We start from the raw sequence: 25,334 nt of genomic DNA, 5'->3' as shown, positions 1-25,334 counted from the left end.
TTATAATCTATCATTTTTTTTGCGGAGTATACACACAACTTATTTGATGAATGATACCATTGGAAGCCAACTCAGCTCCATTGTCACTTCTTATCATTTTAATTTTCTTTTCAAATTGAGTTTCAACCATGGTAGCAAAATCTTTTATCTTTTGTGAAACTTTTACTTTGGATTTTAACATCACAACCCATACATGTCTATTATGATCATCTATGATGGTTAAAAAATACTTGAATCCACGCACATAAGTAATGTTTAAAATCCCTCATATATCAAGGTGAATTAGATCAAACAATTGGTGTGGATTATTATGACTGATGGAAAAAGGTAAAATCTTTTTCCTAGACTGCTGACATACATCACAAGTTGTGTGTACACTGTCACGAATGTAGATACATGTCTTACTCGTACATTTCATCCTATCATAAGATATATGACCAAGTCTAAGATGCCATAGAATTCCTTATGATATACTTTGATCAGCTTTCTTGTTAGCAAAGATACTAGAAACAAGGCTTACATTATGTTCTCTTTGGGCTTCCAAGTGGTAAAGGGCATAAAGTTCTTTAGCTAAACAAATATTTCTCAAATCCTTCCTTTCCTGTATCACACATTTTGTCAGTTTCAAACACCATATTACAATCTTGCTCTTTACATACTTTTGAAATTGGTATCAAATTAACTTCAAATTTTGGCAAGTAAAGGACATCCCTAATGATTAAATCATTATATACTTTTACATTCCCACATATAGATGCATCTATTGAATTTCCATTTGGTAGATTAACCATTATAGGATTGATCTCACCATATTTAGTAAGTCAATCTAAAGAATGGCATATATGATGTGTAGCTTCAGTGTCCAATATCTATTTTACATTATTATTAACATTAAGCCTAACAATATGGGAATTACCTCATTTAGTTAAGTTGATTGATCTTGTGTTCTTCTCAAGCAATATCATCAGGCTTTGGTATTGATCTTTGATTTTGAATATTCACCTACTTGGTTGACATATGAGTTTTCTCTTCCAAAATTTGGTGGATATTCATGCTTCTTGTAGCAATTGTCAATCATGTGACATGTTTTTCCACAATAAGTGCAAACCGTCATCTTTCCTCTACCTCTTGTTGCATAGGAGTTACTATTTCCTCTTCCTTTTTCACTTCCAAATTATATTTGTAATTCTATTGCATTCACCATTCCTATTCCATCTTCTACCACAATTGCATTCGAAGAACTTGTACCACGCTGTATCTTCCTTTCTCGCTGCATAACTAGAAAGAATACTTTGTTCATCTGTAGCAATGGATCCATAAGCAAGCCTTGTGAAACCACTCCTTAATATTCTTCATTCAATCCAATAAGAAACTTAATTATTCTATCTTCAAATCTAAAACTCATGGTATTTCTCATTGCTAAACAAGCACAAGCCACGCGATAAGTGCAACTAGGCATTGGTTTATATTGATCAAATTCCCCCCACAAGCTTTTTAGTTCAGTAAAATAATCTGAAACTTTCTTATTACCTTGTTTTATATTTAATATTTCTTAATGCAGTTGAGCAACTCTAATTTTATCACCTCTCATGAATCTATCTTTGAGGTCATTCCATATATCAATTGCATTATCAATGAGCACCACACTTTGAGCAATTGATGGTGTGATAGAATTGATAATCCATGTATACACCAAGTTATTTCACCTTTGCCACATTGTATAATTCAAGTCGTCTTCATCAGGAACCTCAATTGGTCCATCTATGAACTTGAATTTGGTCTTGATTGTCAAATCTCTTCTCAGCTTCATCGATCACGCATGCTAATTATCACATGATAACACATGAGTTACACATATCTTTGATGAGTTTTCCGAAGAATGTACATAGTAGTGATCAAGCTAATCTTGAACTTGATTATTGTTGTTATTATTTCTCGTCATTAAAGACAAAGAAAAAATTTCACACAAATGAATATGAAATTGAAAAACTTCAAGAACGAAGCTTCTAACAGAATATAAATCTTCAAAACAAAGAAATCACCGTGAAACTAGAATTGAAGAAAACTATCGATAGCGCAACAGAAGCCGAGCAAGACGAACCTGCTCTGATACCATCTAAGAATTTTTATCAATCATTTGAGAAAAATAAATTAGAGAAAGAAAACGAAGATGAGATAAAAATCAACTCATATATTGATGATGAAAAAGTAGTTACAAAGATGCATTTATAGTTGCACCAACCACCAAAGTTAGTTATGACACCTTAACACCTATAACTAACTCTCTAAAACTGCATGATACATGATACATGAAATATTCATGGATAAACAATTATTCATGATTACATAAACACATGCATGATGAATATTTATTACTTGTATCGTAAGCAATGAGCTATCAAAGTGCAATCCAAAGTCATCTTCTATGACTTCTGTTAAGATGTATTTTTGTGTCAAATATAAGTGCCAATTCTATTAATGAAAAATTTAGCATGAAGCCAAGAGTAAGACCAAAACATTTGGATAAATGAGCATGAAAGAGAATAGTCGTAGTAATGTTGAAGCTTATGTAGTAATTCAAGTGTTGTAGCTGGTTACCACGGGTGTGTAACCAGTTACAGCTGGAGCTGACATGCATTCCAGTAGCTGAGAATTGGATTTCTCAAAGGTGTAATCGGTTACTAGAAATGGTGTAATCGGTTACCATTGAAGCTGAATTAATTTGTTTTAATTTCAGTGTCAGGTGTAACCGATTACCTATTTTGGTGTAACCGGTTACAGGCCCAAGTTTTTGTTTTTTCTGCTATTGTACTTGGTCAATTACATTCCAATTATTGTGTAACTTGTATATAAGTGTGTAGGGTTCACTCTCACCCTAGTTAATAAAACTATTTATTATCACCCTTAATTCTCTCTCTCTCTCTCTCTCTCTCTCTCTCTCTAAATTCTCTTCTTTCACTCTCCACACACTAAAATTACTCCATTATTGTTTCATCAACTTTATGGTTACTTGTTCTAACATTTGGCATCAAGAGCCTGGTTCAGATCCACAAACACCTTGTGTGAAACATGAATTTAATTTCCAATGAAAGAATCCATGCAAATTTACCCATTCTTAATGTGAAGAACTACGATAAGTGGTGCAAGAAAATGAAGGTGTTGTTTGGCTACCAAGATGTTCTTGAGTTGATCAAGAATGGTGTTACTCCTCTTGTTCAGAATTCTACTGAAGCGCGGCAAGCAACGCATAAAAAAGAGAAGAAGAAGGATTACAAAGCATTATTCTTGATTCATCAATGTGTTGATGGCGACAACTTTGAAAAGGTTGGTGATTTCGATTCATAGAAGCAAGCTTGGGATATCTTAGAGAAAGCTTATGCAGGGGCTGAAAAAGAAAAGGTGGTAAGGTTATAAACTCACAAATGATAGCTCAAATTGATTCAAATGGAGGAAAAGGAAACAACCAACGATTTTGTAATGAGAATCACTCGGTTGGTGAACCAAGTGAAGACATGTGGAGAAACCATTAAGTAGTAGTATGTTGTTGTTAAGATCTTGCATTCTTTAACACCAAGATTCGATATCATAATTATAGCGATTGAGGAGTCCAAGGATCTTGAGACGATGAGAAAATAGGAGATGCAAAGTTATCTTTAGGCTCATGAGCAAAGGATGAAGGAGAGGAATAACGATAACACAAATACGGAGATAGATTTGCAAGCTCGTTTCAATGAGAAGGACAAAAGATCGAAAGGAAAATGGCCCTCGAAGAACAAAGGGAATTTTCAAAATCTTGGTGGAAAAAAGTCCCAAAATTCAAAGAATTTGATGAGTCAAAGGGGTGAGAGCAGCTACAAAAATGATGGTCATGGCAACTTTAAAGGTGAAAGAAAGAGGTTTGACAAGATCAAGGAACAATGCTATAAATAGTTTGGTCATTTTGCGAAAGAATGCAATGCGAACAAGAAGGAATCTCAAGGGGAGGAAGCAAAGGTTGTAAGGCAAGAGTTTTATAAAGAGAATACACTCTTGTTCATGATCACATAAGTGAATTATAGCAATATACGAATGCGGGATAACAGCTGCAGGAGCTTAAAGAATTCAGAAAAATTGGGCAGCAGTCGGCTGAATGATACGGTTGACCGATTGCATGAAGAGGAAGACGCCATGATGAGTATGAAAGGAGTTAAATGTAGTGATGAGTTATATTTGGACTCGAGTTGTTCAACTCATATGATGGGAAGGAAGGATTGGTTTGTCAAAATCAATTGTGCCATGAAGAACAAAGTAAAGTTTGCAAATGACACCACTCTAATGGCCGAAGGTATCGGTGATGTTTTGATCATGAGAGGGGATGGTGGTCATTCCTTGATCAAAGATGTCTTTTATATTCCAGGAATTAAATGTAACCTTCTAAGCATTGGCCAATTGCTTGAGAAGGGGTACAAGATTCATATGGAAAACAAAGGGTTGCGCGTTTTAGATGCAAATGGAGTTTTGGTCCTCAAAGCGCCTATGGATGCCAATAGAACCTTTAAGGTTGAGTTGAAGGTTATGGAGCATAGATGGATTGCAACTGCGGCAAGTAGAGAAGAGTGGATGTGAACCATTTGAACCATTTGAAAGTTTTTGGTTCCATTGCCTACCGACATGCTCCAAGCCAACTTAAAAAGAAGTTGGACGATAAGGGGGAGGTGATGATTCTTGTTGGATACCACTCTATCGATGGTTACAAATTGTTTGATGTTGTTAACAGGAGGACCGTGACCAGTCAGGATGTTATAATCGATGAAATGAAGCAGATGAAATAGGGTGTAACTGGTTACCATTAGTTTGTAACTGGTAACATGCGGGCTGTAACTGGTTACCAGAATCCTGTAAATGGTTACAGGTATGAAATTTTGGATTCTGAGGTAGAAGGAAGTACAAAACAACATGTCGTCGAAGCCCAAGATGAAGGAAATCTCTCGAGGTCAACAAGGCAAAAAGGTTTTCCTCTGAGACTCCAAGATTGTGAGCTGTTTCGTGACAATGAGGTCAATGATGATGGTGATTTCATTCACTTTGCACTTATGGCCTAATTCGAACCTGCTAATGCGGAAGAGGCCTTAAGTGATCCAAAGTGTATTTGTGCTATGAAAGAGGTGCTAGAATCCATTGAGAAAAATAGTACTTGGGAGCTTGTTGATCTACCAAAAGGGAAGAAGGCAATTGGTGTGAAATGGGTGTTCAAAGTGAAGGCAAATCCCAAGGGTAAGATAATCAAGCATAAGGAAATATTAGTGGCTAAGGGATTTTTGCACAGAGAAGGTATAAACTTTAAGGATGTATTTACACCGGTTGCTAGGATTGAAACCATTAGGCTTATTGTCGGTGTCACAAATAACCATAATTGACCTATTTACCAGATGGATGCCAAACCTGAATTTTTGAATGAACTACTTGAAGAGGAGGTATATGTAGGACAACCCCCTAATTTTATTGTGAAAGACCAAGAGCTGAAGTTTTAAAATTTGAGGAAAGATCTATATGGTTTAAAGCAAGCTCCAAGAGCTTGGAATAAAGGAATTGATGATTTCCTAAAGGGCATTGGCTTCAAGAAATGTGTATCGGAGCATGGAGTATATGTGAAAATGGATGCTAGTGAATGAGTAATCATACTTTGTCTATATGTGGATCATTTATTGATCACAGGAAGCAATGGTGAGTGCATTTCAAAGCTCAAGAGTGAACTTATGCATGAATTTTGAGATGACGGGCCTTGGTCTCGTGACTTATTTTATTGGCATTGAGTTTCACAAGTAAAAAATTGGACTGCTCATGCATCAAAGGAAATATGCTCTTGAGATGTTGAAAAGGTGTGAAGTGGAGCATTGCAACGCTTTGATTTCTCTAGTTGAACCAAGGTTGTAATTGTCTAAGAATGAGGATGAAGAAGATGTTGATCCAACTCAATATAGGAAGTTGATTGGATCTTTGCATTACTTGTGCAATACGTGGCCGAACTTAGCGTTTAGTGTCGGTATTATGAGTAGATTCATAGAGAGACATATGGTGTCTCATATGGCAAGAGTCAAGAGGATCCTACGTTATGTCAAAGGTTCGGTTGGCTGCGGAATTCTCTTTCATGGAGCGGATACGGGCAGAAAATGAAATTTTCTCAGTTTTACCGATTCTAACTGGTGCGGAGATAAGGATGATCGAAAGTTTACATATTTATGTTCAGTGCGACACCAATCTCTTAGTGTTCGAAGAAGGAACCGATAGTTGTACTCTCATCTTGTGAGACCGAGTACATTGTCATTTTGTTATGCGCATGTCAAGCCGTATGACTTATGAATCTATTGGAGGAGTTGGGCAACAGTGAGGATGAGGTTGTCACACTCTTAGTTGACAATGTTTCAGCGATTAATCTTGCTAAGAATCTAATTTCACATGGGAGGAGCAAGCACATTGATATGATGTTCCATTATTTGAGAGAACTTGTTAGTGATGGAAGGTTACAATTGGGATATTGCAGAAGTGAGGACCAAGTTATTGATTTGCTGACAAAAGGGGTCACAAATGATGTATTCAAGAGGTTGAAGAAGAGCATGGGCATGGTGGAGTTGCAACACTTGAATTAAGGTGGTGTGTTGAAGTTTATGTAGTAATTCAAGTGTTGTAACCGATTACCACGGGTCTGTAACTAGTTACAGTTGGAGCTGACATGCATTCCAGTAGTAGATAATTGGATTTTTCGAAGCTGTAACCGATTACCAGAAAAGGTGTAACCGATTATCACTGAAGCTGAATTAATTTGTTTTAATTTAAGTGTCAGGTGTAATTGATTACCTGTTTTGTCGTAACCGGTTACATGCCTGAGTTTTTGTAACACCCACATATAATATATATCTAGAATACATATTATACATAGTGTAGAACTGGTACTGAAACACAAAAGCGCCTAACAGCACGATGTACATATACATACATGTCCAAAAGAAATATAACATGGCATAAAATGTACATAAAAGTGCCCAAAATAAAACAACTAGATCTAGATCACTAAACAATGATCCCAAAATATATGAACAGCGGAGTAACCATCAGCCACCATGTAGGCAAGACATCACTCTATCTTACCCTTACCTTTCTCCTGCTCAGAACCACCTGAAAAATAATCAACAACATGGGGTGAAATAATAATCTCAGTGGGTTCCCTATCTTATGGGTCCACTCGACTCTACAGGGTTTTCTAATCAATATTTAACTCATATCCAACTCAAGCCAACAAGGGAACGAAGACTTGAGCGATGGGGAAACTAACTCGCAATATATGGCAACATGCACCTGAGTTCTCACAATTCAACCACGATCATTATTCAGATCACGAAACATCAATTCCCGAACGAACTTACGTCTAAGCCAGGCCCGATTCATGCATGCTCGTATAATTTGACTTTCTCGGTGGATATCGGGTCCTCTATGAGTCTTAATCCCTAGTTCAAGCGACCGTCACCCATATGGGAATCTAACCCACTTAGGGTCTCTTTCACCGTATGGGAATCTAACCCATTTAGGTGTCCACCTTTCCCCTATGTTCGCCGTGGTTGGGGCTCAAACCCAATTGAGGTTCAAATCATCGGTCTCACATCCCAATGCTTACTCATCTAAGCATACCAAATAGAGATGTGCATCATCACAGAAAATACACATTCTGATTACATGATCGGTTCCACAAACATTGGTTCCACGAACCATAACAAAATTCGTCAATCACAGGTGACTTCATTCACCATAATACACAAATGATAACATGGCATGTTCCATACAATGCGTCTCATTTTCAATCATGGCAACAATTCGTCCACGACCTCCACATAAGCGTCATACGAATGAATACCATATTCTCATATTATCTAGGTTGTAAACCTAACTCATGACCTAATTTCAATCCTAAGTTAACTCACTAGATTCATCATGTAATTTTCACCATTAGCATGTATTCAACATAAGCATAGCATCACAATTGATTAATGGTTGGAAGAATGCATTTAGAAACACTTAAGAAATGGATTTTGAAGTTTTTAACATAAGTCAATCGATTGGTTGGGGAAGCCTAATCTTGGTTCCTCTCACATTTCTGTTTTTTCAAATTTTGCTGAGGATCAATCGATTGATCCTAATGTCAATCGATTGGCTCACTAAAAAATTTCCAATGTTCATATACAGAAAGTTTGTGCAATCGATTGTAATGCAGTGTCAATCGATTGGTCCTGCTAAAATTACATTTTTCTGCAAAATAAAGGGTTGTACAATCGATTGATGATAGAAACCAATCGATTGGTCCACTCACATTTTCACATTTTCCACTTCACAGACACCCTTGCCTCTGTTATTTCATTTCTAACACACCATCCATTTCTTATTCCAATAAAAATCATCATATTACATGCTCATATACACATGTATAAGAAGGATTCAAGGTTGATAACCACAAGGATTTCAACATCATAAACACAACCAATCATTTAACCACAACCACAACAAATCATGTTATCACAATAATCATAAAGAACATATCAAGCACATGTTCATAAAAACAACAACATCAAGAGAAATATTCATCACATAGCATGGATTGTTCATGATTTATCTATGAGTCCATAACCCTAATCTTCTAGAAACCCAAGGTTTCTAACTAGAACCCACCTTAAGAAATTGAAGAGGGGAAGTTGTTGAAGATGAGATGAGGATGAAGATGATGGTGTTGGTTCCAAGTTTTCCTTCTTCTTCTTCTTCTTCTTCACTAGCTTGTTGTCTATTCTTCTCTTGAGCTTCTTCTTTCTCTCTACTCTTCCTTCTTTCCTTCTGATGGCTCTACTGATAAATATCCACAAGGAACGTGTGTTATAACATGTGGTGGTGAGTGAGTCAAAGCTAGTTGCAAGTGGCCATCATGATTTGTGTGGTTAGTAAGTGGGTGGAGTGGTAGAAACAAATATCTCAAGTGGTACTAACTAGGGGTGTTCAAATCCAATCCAATCAAAAAAAAAACCGAAAACCGAACCGAAAAAACCAAAAACCAAAAAATACCGAATTTTTTTGGATATGTTTGGACCACCTTGTAGAATAACCGACCGGTTCGGTTCAGTTTTCGGTTGGCTGCATGAAAACCAAACCAATCCAAACCGAACCGATATTTATTCATATAGTATTCTCATTAACTGTAATTAATTAAATACAATGCACCGTTACAAATTAAATACAATGCACCTTTACAGCACATCATGCACTAATTAATAATATTATTTAAATATTATAATTTAAATACAATTAAATACTAATAAATACAATTGTTTAAACACATACTATTACTAGAATGCATACTAGTTAATAGTTATAGTTAAATATGATTTCCTACCCCTAAAAAACGTTTCGGTCATGCTTTAAAAAATATGATTTTCTGCAAATAAATACTATTAAATTTACTAGAATGCATACTAATTAAATATTATATGACAATGAAAAGCCAAACGTTTCGGTGATGATTTCCTACCCCTAGAAAATAGTATTATATTAAATATTTTGTGGGATTCCGCCGCCAAACATTGTCTTTTTAGTCCATAAAACTCAGAACTCAATCGTCCATAATCTCTCCTCAATCTCAATCTCAGATTTTCAATAATATCTACCCAATCTCAATCATCCCCAAAATTAAAAATAATAAATATAATTATTTCTTGGAAAAGCACGTTTAGCTTTAGACAATTCCTCAAGTTCCAATTTAAGCTCTCTGTTACATACAGGAAAATTGAATTGTTGCAAGATTCTAAAGTATATTAAATTCAATTAAATTAAATTCTTTATTGCAATTCTATTGAAATTATATTAAATTTATTGTTGTTCTTTTGTTCAAATCCAATCGTTGACGGAAAATTAAATTGAATTGTTTTCCTGTCATGCAAATTGATTGTTCAAAAAATTCACCAAGGCATGTAAAAAATATTAAATTGTTGCAGGAAAATTCAATTTAATATTTGAAGTGTCATATTGGAAAATTCACCATCCACGGATTCCACGGGCATGTAAAAATTAAATTGGTTTCTTATATATATATATATATATATATATATATATATATATATATATATATATATATATATATATATATATATATAATATATATATATATATATATATATATATATATATATATATATATATATATATAATATATAATGTCATATAGAAAATGTTTTTGTTAGAATTTAAAAAAAAAATTAAAATTATTTAGATTTAGAATATATATATATATATATATATATATATATATATATATATATATATATATATATATATATATATATATATAATGTCATATAGAAAATGTTTTTGTCAGAATTTAAAAAAAAAAATTAAAATTATTTTAGATTTAGAAGTAGTGTTTGTTTAAAAACCGAATAAAACCGAACTGAAGTAAACCGTATAAATTGGATCGGATCAGATTGAATTTTTTTTATTGTCATCCAATAACCGAACCAAACCGTATGCTCTTTGTATCTTTGGATTGGATGGTTTTTTGTCTCAAAACCGATCCAAACCAAACCGCGAACACCCCTAGTACTAACCATAATATTTGTTCTACCAGAGCTATTGACCCATTATTAGTGTTACCAAAATGTCTCAATTAATAAAAGGTCAGTCCCAATTAATATTAATTAAGTCAACCTAACTCACTATTTACTCTATTTATCCCAATCGAAAACTTTTAGAGCACATAGGAACTCAATTAATCTCAATTAATAGGAATTTAGGCATTTAAGAAAATACGGGGTATTACATCCTCCCCCCTTAAATAAAAATTAGTCCTCGGATTTAAATATTACCTGGAAGAGATGAGGGTAAGCTTCTCGCATTTCTGACTCCAGTTCCCATGTAGCATCGCCCAGATGTGATTCATCCCACTGAACCTTAACAAGAGGAATCTCCTTATTCCTTAATACCTTAACTTCTCGTCCTGCAATGCGACTTGGTATAGGTTCGAAAGTCAGATCTACTTCTACTTCTATTGAATCTGGAAGAATAGGCTGAAGAGAATCTGGAATGAACTTTCGAAGTTGAGATACGTGAAAAACATCATGCATTTCTGATAGAGAAGGTGGTAAAGCTAATCTACAGGCTACTTCTCCAATCCTCTCTATAATCTGGTATGGCCCTATATATCTCGGACTTAGCTTTCGTGACTTAAACGGTCCTTTCAGTCTCAACCTCGGAGTCACCTTCAAAAATACATGGTCACCTTCATCAAATTCCAATGGTCTTCTCCTGTGATCCGCATAGCTCCTTTGGTAATCTTGTGCTTTCTTCATCCTATCGTAGATCATCCTTATCTTTTCGGTAGTCTCTTGAATAATCTCCGGTCCTAAGATCCTTTCTTCACCAACTTTCGTCCAACATAAAGGTGTTTTACATTTCCGTCCATACAAGGCTTCATAAGGAGTCATCCCGATACTTGCATGATAACTATTGTTATATGCGAATTCAATCAATGGTAAAAGCTCCTTCCAATTCCTTCCACTTCCAAGTACACAACCTCTTAACATATCTTCCAGTGTCTGTATTGCCCGTTCAGTCTGACCATCCGTTTGAGGATGATTAGAAGTACTTAAACACAATCTCGATCCCATGGCTTGTTGGTATGCCTTCCAAAATCTCAAAGTAAACTTTGGGTCTCTATTGGACACAATGCTAGTTGGTACACCATGCAATCTAAAAGTTTATGAAATGAACAACCATGCAAGATGATTTGCCTTGTAAGTAGTCTTCACAGACAAGAAGTGCGTAGACTTAGTTAACCGATCCACAATCACCCAAATTGAATCATAACCTCCTTGGATCCGAGGTAACCCTACTTCAAAACCCATTGAAATACTATCCCATTTCCAAATAGGAATCTCTAAAGGTCGCAATAAACCACCTGGCTTCTGATGTTCGATCTTTACCTGTTGGCATACAATGCATTCCAACACATACTCTGCAATATCCCTTTTCATTCCAGGCCACTAATAGTCCTTTTTCAAGTCTTGATACATCTTCGATGAACCTGGATGTATAGTAAACACCCTTTGTGAGCTTCCTCCAAAACTTTTCTTTTCAGCTCGGCATCATTCGGAACACAAATCCTTTGATTAAACAGTGTGACTCCATCCGGTGACTGAGCGAAACCTAGTTGAATTGAGATCTCTTGCAACTTCTCATTTATCATTTGTCCTTGTCGGATCTCTTCCCTTAGGTTAGAAGTAACATTCAAATTTCCCATTATCACACCATCCTGTGTCCAACTAAACTGAAGATTAAGATCTCGGAACTTTTCCAACGATGCGTATTCTAACATCATGAACTCAGCTTTATGTATCTCTTTCTGACTTAAGGCATCCACAACCTTATTCGCCTTCCCCGGGTGATACTTAAGCTCAAAATCAAAGTCCTTCAAATACTCCATCCATCTCCTTTGTCTCATGTTTAACTCTTTTTGGTCGAACAAGTATTTCAAACTCTTGTAATCACTAAACATCTCAAAATGTACTCCATATAAGTAATGTCGCCACACTTTCAATGCAAAGACAACAACAGTCAGTTCAAGATCATGAGTCGGATAGTTCTCTTCATGAGGCTTCAACTAACGAGAGGCATAAGCTACAACCTGACCACTCTGCATTAACACCCCTCCTAATCCTTTCTTAGAGGCATCACAAAATACTTCATAAGGCTTACTAGGATCAGGGATGACTAAAATAGGAGCATTTGTTAGCTTTTCCTTCAAACTCATAAAACTCTTCTCACACTTCGAATCCCATTTGAAAGAAATTTCCTTTCGGGTAAGTCTAGTCATTAGTAATGCTATCTGCGAAAACCCCTTTATAAACCTCCGATAGTAACCTACCAAACCTAAGAAACTTCTGACTTTGGAAGCATTCTTCGGTCTTTCCCAATTAATAACTGCTTCAACTTTAGATGGATCCACTGACACTCCTCCATGTGATATTACATGACCAAGGAACTTCACTTTGTTCATCCAAAATACGCACTTACTTAACTTGGAAAAAAGTTGCTTCTCTTGAAGTACTGATAGAACAATCCTCATGTGCTCTCCGTGCTCTTGGGAAGTACGAGAATACATGAGAATGCCATTAATAAAGATCACCACGAACTGGTCCAGGTAAGGTTGAAATATCCGATTCATATAGCCCATGAAAACAGTTGGCGCATTCGTTACACCAAACAGAATTACAAGGAACTCATAATGGCCATATCGGGTTCTAAATGCGGTCTTCGGTACATCCGAACTCTTAACTCTTATTTGATGATAGCCTGATCGTAGATTAATCTTCGAGAACACGCAGGCTCCTTTCAACTAATCTAATAAATCGTCTATCCTTGGTAGAGGATACTTGTTCTTAATGGTAACTTTGTTCAACTGGCGATAATCAATACACAACCACATACTACCATCCTTCTTCTTTACTAATAACACTGGAGCTCCCCATGGTGGGACACTGGGTCGGATCAAATGCTTGGTTAACAACTCTTCCAATTGATTCTTCAACTCTCTCAACTCTAGTGGTGCCATGCGATACGGAGAAATGGAGATTGGAGTCGTCCCAAGTATCAGATCAATAGATAATTCCACTTCCCTTTCAGGAGGAAGAGAGGTGACATCCTCAGGGAAAACTTCCTGAAATTCACAAACAACGAGAATTTGTGTAACACTCAGGTTATCATTAGATTCCCTGGTGAGAACCAAGAGAATTGACTTTTCATTCACAAATAAGAAATTAACCATGCCAACCGTACCTTCCAAGATAGTAGTTAGTACATCCTTTGGAGTAGCTTCACTGGATGGAATGATAATCAACTTCTCTTCACATCCAATAAACACCGAATTGGCGGAAAGCCAATCCATCCCCAAAACCACATCAACCTTCTTAAGTGGTAAACAAATAAGATCAATCTGGAAAATTCTACCATTCACCGAGAGCGAACAATTTTCACAAATCAACGATGTCTCAACCACGTCATCCATGGCGGTAGTAACCACCATAGGAGGAGACAAGGGAATTGCTTGCAAGCCAGGACGCTTCATGCACTGAATTGATACAAAAGAGTGTGTCTCCCCACAATCAAACAATACAAAACAAGGATGATTATTGACAAGACACGTACCAACAATTAAGGCATTGTTGCTCTTAGCCTTCCTTGCATCCAAAGTATAAACTCGACTGGTGCTCCCCCCTGCACCTGATTCTTATTCTGAGGACATTCCCTAAACATGTGTCCCTCCCTCTGACAAGTAAAACACCTAACTCCACTTCTAACACATCTTCCAAAATGAGACTTCTTACACACTTGACATTGAGGAGGTTGGTTAGGTCTTGCATGTTGCACCTGTTTTCCTTTAAAAGCCTGAGATCTAGGCCTAAACTGGCTACCTGGCCTCCCTTGGTCTCTCTGTCCACTCCTATACTGATCCCTTTCTTCTTGAACTTTCTTCAAACTGTTCTCAGCCACATAGCATTGTCTTAACAGTTCAGCATAAGAAGTGAATTCCCTTTGAGAAGCACAATGAGAAATTTCACCCCTCAGACCAAAAAGAAATTGTTCAATCTTCCACCTCTCATCAGGTGCGTACGCGGCTTGTCTAGAATAAGCAGCCATATCTTCGAACTTCTCAGCATACACAGCTACTGGCATAGTACCCTGTCTAAGCTGCTGAAACTCAAACTCCTTCTGAGTCCTCAAAGAACTAGGAAAATACTTATCCAGGAAAATAGTCTTAAAATGCTCCCAATCCCTAGGTATTCCTTGATTGGTCATAAGAGTCAAAGCACTCTCCCACCATCTCATAGCTGGACCCTTCATCATGTGAGAAGCAAACACAACCTTATTCTCTTCACGACAATGCACTATCTAAAAAATCCTTTACATGCTGGTTATCCACTCCCGAGCCTTCACAGTATCCAACCCACCATGGAATTCAGGAGGATTCATGCGGAAGAAATCTCGGAAACTACCACCTGCAGCTTCCTGTGGAACCCCTTGAGGATGCAAACCACTACTCCACTACTGCATCATCTGTTGCATGAATTGATTCTGTTGCTGTTGCATCTGTTGCACAAACTGAGGCCATTGAAAACCTTCACTACCACTTGGCGATTCAGAGTCTGAATTATGGGTCTACCACGACCTCTGCGTCTATCATCCATGATCCTGAATGTCATACAAATAGGATTAAGTTGATCAGACTCAATACTATGAATATAACACCAAGGACAATGATGACAACCCACATATGAGGCAAAAAGAAATACTTATAATATTTCATGGCTAGGTCGAGGATACGACCTGCTCTAATACCAACTGTAACACCCACATATAATATATGTCTAGAATACATAATATACATAGTCTAGAATTGGTATTGAAATACATAAGCGCCTAACAGCACGGTGTACATATACATATATGTCCAAAAGAAATATAATATGGCATAAAATGTACACAAAAGTGCCCAAAATAAAACAACTAAATCTAGATCACTAAACAATGATCCCAAAATATATGCACAGCAGAGTAACCATCAGCCACCATGTAGGCAAAACATCACTCTATCTTGCCCTTACCCTTCTCCTGCTCAGAACCATCTAAAAAATAATCAACAACATGGGGTGAGATAATAATCTTAGTGGGTTCCCTATCTTATGGGTCCACTCGGCTCTACAGGGTTTTCTAATCAATATTCAACTCATATCCAACTCATATCCAACTCAAGTCAACAAGGGAACGAAGACTTCAGCGATGGGGAAACTAACTCGCAATGTATGGAAACATGCACCTGAGTTCTCACAATTCAACCACGATCATTATTCAGATCACGAAACATCAATTCCCGGACGGACTTACGTCTAAGCCAGGCCCGGTTCATACATGCTCGTGTGATTCGACTTTCGCGGTGGATATCGGGTCCTCTATGAGGCTTAATCCCCAGTTCAAGCGACCGTCGCCCGTATGGGAATCTAACCCACTTAGGGTCTCTTTCACCGTATGGGAATCTAACCCATTTAGGTGTCCATCTTTTCCCCACGTCCGCCGTGGTTGGGGCTCAAACCCAATTGAGGCTCGAGTCATCGGTCTCACATCCCAATGCTTACTCATCTAAGCATACCAAATAAAGATGTGCACCATCACAGAAAATACACATTCTGAATACATGATCGGTTCCACAAACATTGGTTCCATGAATCATAACAAAATCCGTCAATCACAGGTGACTTAATTCACCATAATACACAAATGATAACATGGCATGTTCCATACAATGCGTCTCATTCTCAATCATGGCAACAATTCGTCCACGACCTCCACATAAGCGTCGTACGAATGAATACCGTATTCTCATATTATCTAGGTTGTAAACCTAGCTCATGACCTAATTTCAATCCTAGGTTAACTCACTAGATTCATCATTTAATTTTCACCATTAGCATGTATTCAACATAAGTATAGCATCACAATTGATTAATGGTTGGAAGAATGCATTTAGAAACACTTAAGAAATGGATTTTGAAGTTTTCAACATAAGTCAATCGATTGGTTGGGGAAGCCCAATCGATTGGTTCCTCTCACATTTCTGTTTTTTCAAAATTTGCTCAGGATCAATCGATTGATCCTGAGTGTCAATCGATTGGCTCACTAAAAAATTTCCACTGTTCATATACAAAAAGTTTGTGCAATCGATTGTAATGCAATGTCAATCGATTGGTCCTGCTAAAATTACATTTTTCTGCAAAAGAAAGGGTTGTACAATCGATTGGTCCATTCACATTTTCACAGACACCCTTTCCTCTGTTATTTCATTTCTAACACACCATCCATTTCTTCTTCCAACAAAACTCATCATATTACATGCTCATATACACATGTATAACAAGGATTCCAAGTTCATAACCACAAGGATTTCAACATCATAAACACAACCAATCATTTAACCACAACCACAACAAATCATGTTATCACAACAATCATAAAGAACATACCAAGCACATGTTCATAAAAACAACAACATCAAGATAAATATTCATCACATAGCATGGATTGTTCATGATTTATCTATGATTCCATAACCCTAATCTTCTAGAAACCTAGGGTTTCTAACTAGAACCCACCTCAAGAAATTAAAGATGAGAAGTTGTTGAAGATGAGATGAGGATGAAGATGATGGTGTTGGTTCCAAGTTTTCCTTCTTCTTCTTCTTCTTCTTCACTAGCTTGTTGTCTATTCTTCTCTTGAGCTTCTTCTTTCTATCTACCCTTCCTTCTTTCCTTCTAATGGCTCTATAGGCAAGTGTGTTATAACATGTGGTGGTGAGTGAGTCAAAGCTAGTTGCAAGTGGCCAACATGATTTGTGTGGTTAGTAAGTGGGTGGAGTGGTAGAAACAAATATCTCAAGTGGTACTAACCATAATATTTGTTCTATCAGAGCTATTGACCCATTATTAGTGTTATCAAAATGTCCCAATTAATAAAATGTCAGTCTCAATTAATATTAATTAAGTCAACATGAACTCACTATTTACTCTATTTATCCCAATCGGTAACTTTTAATAGTAATTTAGGCATTTAAGGAAATACGGGGTATTATAATTTTTGTTTTTTCTGCTATTGTACTTGATGAAATTACATTTCAATCATTATGTAACTTGTATATAAATGTTTAGGGTACACTCTCATCCTAATTAATAAAACTATTCATTCTCACTCTCAATTTTCTCTCCCTTAATTTTCCTTTTTCACTCTCCACATACCAAAATTACTTCACAATTATTTCACCAACTTTGTGGTGGCGTGTTCTAACCAATAATATTAAGTAATTGTATATACTTTCTTTCAATCACATAATTTTGTTCAGATGCTTCTACCTAAAATACTTGATAAATGATTGCTAATAACTTGTAAAAAGAAATTATGAGAATTTTTGTTCGGCTATCACTTTTAATCCATTTGAGTTTTTGTAGAAAATCGTATTAAAATATAAGAAACAAGATTTTGAATTATAAGTCTAATTTCAGACTTATGTTTTAAAAAAAAATCTAAACAAATTTTTTATAGTAGTCAACAATAATAAAAAAATATATGAGTGATCATTAAAAAAATAGTCTTAAGAGACCCCTGTAATCTCTACATACAATTTGATATTCAAATAATTATACAAGATCGGTTTGTTTTAGATTTTTTTTTAAATGATTTTATAGTGTAGTATAATTTTATTTAAAAAAAATTTACAAATATTTTTTTAAAAAGTTTTAAATAAAAATTTGATATAAATAGTTATTATTAAAATGTTATTTAAAATATTTCATAATTTTATTTTAAAAAAATTGAATATTAAATTTTTAAAAATTATTTAATTTTGAAGTTATTTCAAATAGTTTTTCATAAAAATTATTTTTGAGATACAATTTTAAAAAAAATTATGATTTAAACTATATTTTAATCTTTAATAATATTTATATTATAGAATAATAAATTTGATCTTTTAATTTAAAAAAATTGAATATAAAAAAATTATAATATTTTAATAAACGGTCTTATAAAATTAATTTTAAAAAAAAAAAAGTAATTTAAAGTTAAAACAAACAGACTTATAATATGTTTGATAGAATAATTCTGTGTGAACAATTGGTATTATTGCTATTATATAGAATGGTGAAATGATTTTACTTGACTTGGACTACAATAGAAATGGGTTATAGCCGGTCAATCAAGCATTCCAATGCGTGTGTTGGATGAACGATTCCAACAGCTAATTGACAATTCATACTTCCGAGTCAACGCGCCTCTGATCTGTTTACAGGAAATTCATTTTGTCCTCTCGTGTTTAGAGCTGGCACGAGCAATCAAACAATGTTGTCTCACAAAAATTAAAGAAGGGTTATTGTGGTTGGTTTTTAAAAGAGACTAGGATTAGTGTTTGTTACTACTGATAATTGAACAAGCAACTTTTCAATTTAAAATATTTTACTATATGATGAAACCAATGCAATTAAAATCAAATTGAAGATTAAACATGTAAAATAACTTATTCAAGGTTTAATAACTTGAACCGTTATACCAACCAAATACAAATATTTTTACTAAACATATAATATTTATAGAGCTATAATATTAATTTTAAAATTTTGGTTTGGATTATGATTCAAAGAGAAAAAAACAATTTTATTCTATATTAACATTTTTTATAAAAAAAAAAACATCTATTCAATAGGTAGTTATTCTTTCAGTTAGATAGTTATAGCTTATGTTTAAGGGTAGTGCGGATTTTTGTCTTAAGGGCACAAATTAATAGATAATATAATAAAATTTTATTGAAAATTGTGTTTTGAATTTGATAGATATTTATAATTAATGAGTTTATTATTTTTTTAATACGAATTTTTTATTTTTGGATGTTTTAACATGTGCTTCAAGAACACAAGTTAGCATTACCCTATTTTTAATATCAATAGTTAGTTTTATTCTTCAGAGCCATCAATGATCCATCTTCTGCTAGCTATCTTCGTTATGATCAAACATAAACACGTCTTTTGCATGCATAAGCATATTCATATTACACTATTTGTATTATCTTCTTCCTCTCTGCACAAACACCACGTGTCTAGCTCCTATTGGTTTTCTAAAGATTTCACATTATCTCCCATTATCTTTGAATTTCCAAAAACAACTTTGAAAGTTTCATTCTCCTATTTTATTTCTCTCTCTTGTTTTCTTTCATTCTTCAATCCTCTCTTTTCTCTCACCACATCCAACTCTGCCATACTCATATTGTTCTTCATACTTTCTTCCCCCAAAATCCAGAAAACCATACCTTCAAAACCTCATCCTAATAAAACCCAAAAAACACATACCTTCACACTCGCATACTTTCAACAAATCAAACCCAGAAGACCCTAATTTCTTAGAACACTCTAACTTCTTTCAAGAATCATCAAATATCTTCTTCACACATTCAAACCATCGAACTTATAAATGCCTAATTTCTTCAAAAGTCTCATTTACCACCTTTAAAATCTTTATGTCACATTCATACGAAGCCCGAAACCTTCACTTCAGTCAAACCCTAAATCCTCAATCATCATCTCAACATTTCTTCACATTCCTTCAATGGCTTCCAATGTAAATTCCAAGCCACCATCTCCAGAATCTCCGACCCACACTACATTTCATCCAAAAGATCAAAATCAACATAATTGTGTATCTTTATCTTCCACCTACAACTATCAAGTTGACATGTTGGACCTTTTCGCATGCACCTAAGTGATAATCCAAGTCACGCCATCGTCACATATGCATTTAATAACAACAATTACCACTTATGGTTCAGATCAGTGAAACTTGCCTTACAATCCAAAAACATATTAGGGTTCATCGATGGAACCCTAATTCTCCCTTCCAACACTGATAGAACATTTATATCTTGGGATCAATACAATACCATGGTGATGGCATGGATAACGAATTAAATCGACAAAGAAATCTTTGAAAGTGTCCTATAGATAGATATTGCTAAAGAAATTCAGGATGGGCTTAAAGAACGATATCATCAAGGAGATCTATTTTGAATATCTGAGTTACATGAAGAAATTTATTCTATGAGACAAGGTGTAACACCCTAAACCTACACATAATTTATCGCGTAATTTAAATATAAAATAAAACCACGTATGGTCTCACACATTCATAAAACACACGACATGCTCCGTAACACGTGTTTCTATAGTAAATTTCAATACACACATTTGTAATAAGGATGTTTACACGACATCCAACTTATCTGAATCATACATGGGATGTTTACACAACATCCATCTCATATGATCGGTATCACATATTCACATAATAAGATATTCACAATTTGTCATCGCACGCTCACTTCCATTTTAAAGTATCATTGCAACAAAATCATCATCAACAATTATGGAAGATTAATCAAGTAATGAAATTTAGTCTCAACTTCAATTATAATAAAAAATAAGAGAGTTGTAATTAATCAACTCAACATCTTAAGAATGCTCAACCATAAAATTAGTCTTATGACTTCAACATAATCGGACATAAGGAATAAAACAAGAATTTAACTCAACCCGATGTTACATGATCAGAGCAAGGTACCACTAGTAAAAGCGACAAAGTAAAGAAGTAAATCCAAGAGCTATCTTCTACCTACTTCAGTGATGCTACTCCTGAGTATCTGCATGATGCCCATGTAAAGACAACATTCAAACAGAAGGGATGAGAATACACTTTAATAATTAGCGGTGAAAAATAATCGGAAGTAGATTAACCAAAAATATCACACTAATTACAATAAATATATATATATATATATATATATATATATATATATATATATATATATATATATATATATATATATATATATATATATATAGTATTCTAATCCACACATCATAACACCAAAAATAATCACCAAATGCAACACAAATGCAAACGTACTCAACAACTGACTCAACATGCATGTGATACCAATTTATGAATACTTATGTTCATTTCACTCCATGATCCATACTATAGGATTGATTCCCTCTTGGAACCGGAGCACACAAAATCACTACCATCACCATAGGTAACACTTCACTAATCCCCCACAATAGGAATTAACTACTCGCACCCGGACCATCACCATAGGATTGAGGCTCATCATAAAGAATTGAAGTCCAGACAACATGAATGTGTAGACTCTTGATCATGCAACAACAACACATAATTATCACAACTTAATAGTCATGTTCAAAACCATATCATCAACACCTTAACAACCTTATCATGATAGCATCAACATATCAACATCATTATCACACGACACTATCACAACAATGCATTGATTCATCAATGAACGTATAAACAATCAACTTCACAAATAGATTATACATGGGAATAATAGTCAAAAGATTCACCTATATCTACCATGTTATAGCTCTGTGTGTTAGCTTCCTAACACTTCAAACGACCCGTCGTTTGGATACACGGTTAAAAACTTATGGGGTAAAACATCAAAGTATGTCAAAGTCCAAAACATGAAATTAACAACCAATTGTCACAAAACAACAATCAATTGTTCTAGCCTCTGTAACCCCAAAATCACGTATTTTAAGCATAACAACTGATTGTTACAAAACAACAATCGATTATTCTAACCTCTGTATCCCAAAAATCACGTATTTTAAGCATAACAATCGATTGTCTCAAAACAACAATCGATTTTCATAGTGCACCTTTCCAAAAATCCCATTTTTTCCAGTGACGTGAATCCCTCCTAGTTTTCACTTCAACCACCAACCAGTTTCAATTTTGTGCATCCAAAAACATCCCCATATATTTTCTAACAAGATCAATACATATATCATGGTAATTATCACCAATCTATTAATTTTTATCATGAATTAGACACTTGTATTCATGCTCGAAATCACTCAATCTCATATCAATTTTCATGGATTCATTTGATTTCAAGAACACAACAACAACACATCAACACACACAATTGCAATTCACATCATGGCATATAAAAACAAAATTATCATTCAATTTCTATCAATATTTCATCATAACTCACATGAAGAACAAACCCTATGGAGGTTAAGAGTCCATGTATTCTACCCTTCATCACACCCCTATTATTGAACCGAATTCTCACCTTTACCTGAATTCCTTACAAAAAATTTGAATTAGAATCTTCACTCTCTTTCCTTTATCACCTTGTCTCTTTTCTCTTTGCTTATTTTTCTCAAATGTTACATACTGTGAAAATCTCCTTATACCTAGGTTCCTCTTAACTTTTTATTTTTAGGGTAAACTTTTCCAAATTACCAACTTTGCTCAAACTTAATTATCCTTTATTCCTTCCTCCCGCTAACTTTCTCAATCTCTCATATTTGTCCCAATTATTCTATTTTCACTAATTAATATAATAAAAATAAATAAAACATTATTTTTAATTACTAAAACAACTCTAAATTATTCTACTCACTTATATCATCTATCTATACCCCTAACTCAATGATACATACCCCGCTAACACCCAACCATAACATAAATAATCAAAATGCATAATTAAAACAATTAAAATATAATAAAAAAATCTAATAAAAAATGGGGTGTTACAACTCTCCCCCACTTAAGAAACTTTCGCCCTCGAAAATTACCTGAGGAAAACAGAGTCGAATACGACTTCCTCATCTGCTCCTCACGCTCCCACCAACTGGTCCACCCCAAACTACCTTCACTAAGGTAATCTCTTTACCATGCAACAACTTCACTTCTTGATCCTCTTTCCGCACGGGTGATGCCTCAACAATCAAGTTATCTCTCACCTGCACATCATCCACCTAGATCACATGAGATGGATCTGGAATGTATCCCCTCAACTAAGACACATGAAACACATCATGAAGATTAGCAAGCGACAATGATAAATCAATTTGATAGACCACCTCTCATATCCTCTGTAAAATATGGTATGAACCAACAAAACGCGGTGTGAGCTTTCGAGACTTCAAAGCTCGGCCAACACCAGTTACCGGTGTAACTCTCAAAAACACGTGATCCCCCTCTTAGAACTCAAGTGTTTTCCTCCTCTTGTCATGGTAACTTTTCTGACGACTATGCGACACTTTCATCTTTTATTGGATCATTTTGATCTTTTAAGTCTCTAGTGAACAATCTTAGGTCCGAACACAGCACTCTCTCCTGATACATACCAACACAAAGGAGTTCTACACCTCATACCGTACAACTCCTCATATGGTGCAATTTCGATACTAGAATGGAAACTGTTGTTGTAGGTAAACTCAATCAACGACAAGTAGATATCTCAAGCACCTCCTTGTTCTAGCATACAATCCCTCAATAAATCCTCCAATAACCGGAGAATCCTCTCTGATTGACCGTCAATCAAGCAAAACTTAACTTTAGCTTAGTACCCAAAGCAGCCTACAGACTCTCCCAGAACCTCGATGCAAAATTCGGATCTCTATCTAACACGATGCTTTAAGGAATACCATACAGCTTCACAATCTCATCAATATACAATTCAGCCAACTTCTGCAAAGGATAATTGATTCTCATCGGTATAAAATGAGTCGATTTGATCAATTTATCCATAATCACCCAAATTGAATCACGTCCCTTTGAAGTCTTCGATAAACCTGTTACAAAATCCATGAAAATGCTATCCCGTTTCAACTCTAGAATATTCAATGGTTGCATCAAACCCAACAACTTTTAATGTTTGATCTTTGACTTCTGGCATGTCAAACAAGCATACCCAAATTCTGCAACCTCTTTCTTCATTCCTGACCACCAAAACATCTTCTTCAAGTCTTTATACATTTTGGTCGCATCTGGATGGATACTCAGCTTACCATGGTGTCCTTCCTCAAGAATATTCTTAAGTTCGGGCACATCTAGAACATAAACTATAAGAATACTCTTCTTAAGTTCGGGCACATCTGGAACACAAATATGTCTTTGAATCTCATCACACCATTTTTGTCAATCATGAAGTCACCTCATTCACCATGATTGATCAACACTAACTGATCAATCAATCCTAAGTCGATCTCCTGTCCTTCCATGATCTCATCAAGAATACCACTGGTCAATTTCAACATACCCAACTTCACACTGCTAGGGGTCTTTTCACATACCAAACTCATATATCTGAATTGTTCAATCAATTCCAACTCTCGAACCATAAGCATAAACATGTGCAAAGACTTCCTACTCAATGCATCAGCCAGGACATTAGCCTTACCAGGATGGTAATTCAGACCAAAATCAAAATCTTTCAACAACTCAAGTCATTGCCTCTGCCTCATTTTTAACTCCTTCTTGATCAAATAGGTACTTCAAACTTTGTGTTCACTAAAGACTTCAAACCTAGAACCAAAAAGATAATGCCTCCAAATTTTCAAAACAAAAACTACAGTCGCTAACTCTAGGTCATGCGCAAGATAATTCCTCTCATGAACCTTTAATTGCCGAGAAGCATAAGCCATAACCTAACCATTCTACATCATCACACTGCCTAAACCCATCTTTGACACATCAAAATACACTACAAAAGGTTTTGTCGGGTTTAGCAGAATCAAAACTAAAGCAGTCGTCAACTTCTTCTTAAGTTCAACAAAACTTTCTTCACATGCAACATCCCACACATAAGCTTGACCCTTTCGAGTCAACTGAGTCAAAGACATTTCCAAATTCAAAAAACC

The 25,334-nt window shown here is 35.2% G+C and overlaps 2 protein-coding genes across 2 annotated transcripts; one reads left to right on the top strand and one right to left on the bottom strand.

Annotated features, from left to right (window-relative positions):
- Window positions 1-4,068: 4,068 nt before the first annotated feature.
- LOC127078869 (uncharacterized) lies at window positions 4,069-4,605 on the top strand. Its single transcript, XM_051019289.1, has one exon. It carries the CDS (start codon window positions 4,069-4,071, stop codon window positions 4,603-4,605), a length of 537 nt encoding a protein of 178 aa, XP_050875246.1.
- An 8,794-nt stretch (window positions 4,606-13,399) lies between these two features.
- LOC127078868 (uncharacterized) lies at window positions 13,400-14,128 on the bottom strand. Its single transcript, XM_051019287.1, has one exon. It carries the CDS (start codon window positions 14,126-14,128, stop codon window positions 13,400-13,402), a length of 729 nt encoding a protein of 242 aa, XP_050875244.1.
- Window positions 14,129-25,334: the final 11,206 nt, after the last annotated feature.

This window comes from Lathyrus oleraceus, chromosome 5, assembly GCF_024323335.1.
Source record: "Lathyrus oleraceus cultivar Zhongwan6 chromosome 5, CAAS_Psat_ZW6_1.0, whole genome shotgun sequence".
Classification (NCBI taxonomy): domain Eukaryota; kingdom Viridiplantae; phylum Streptophyta; class Magnoliopsida; order Fabales; family Fabaceae; genus Lathyrus; species Lathyrus oleraceus.
Note: the sequence above shows the minus strand (reverse complement) of the source record. Positions and strands in the feature narration are given on the sequence as shown.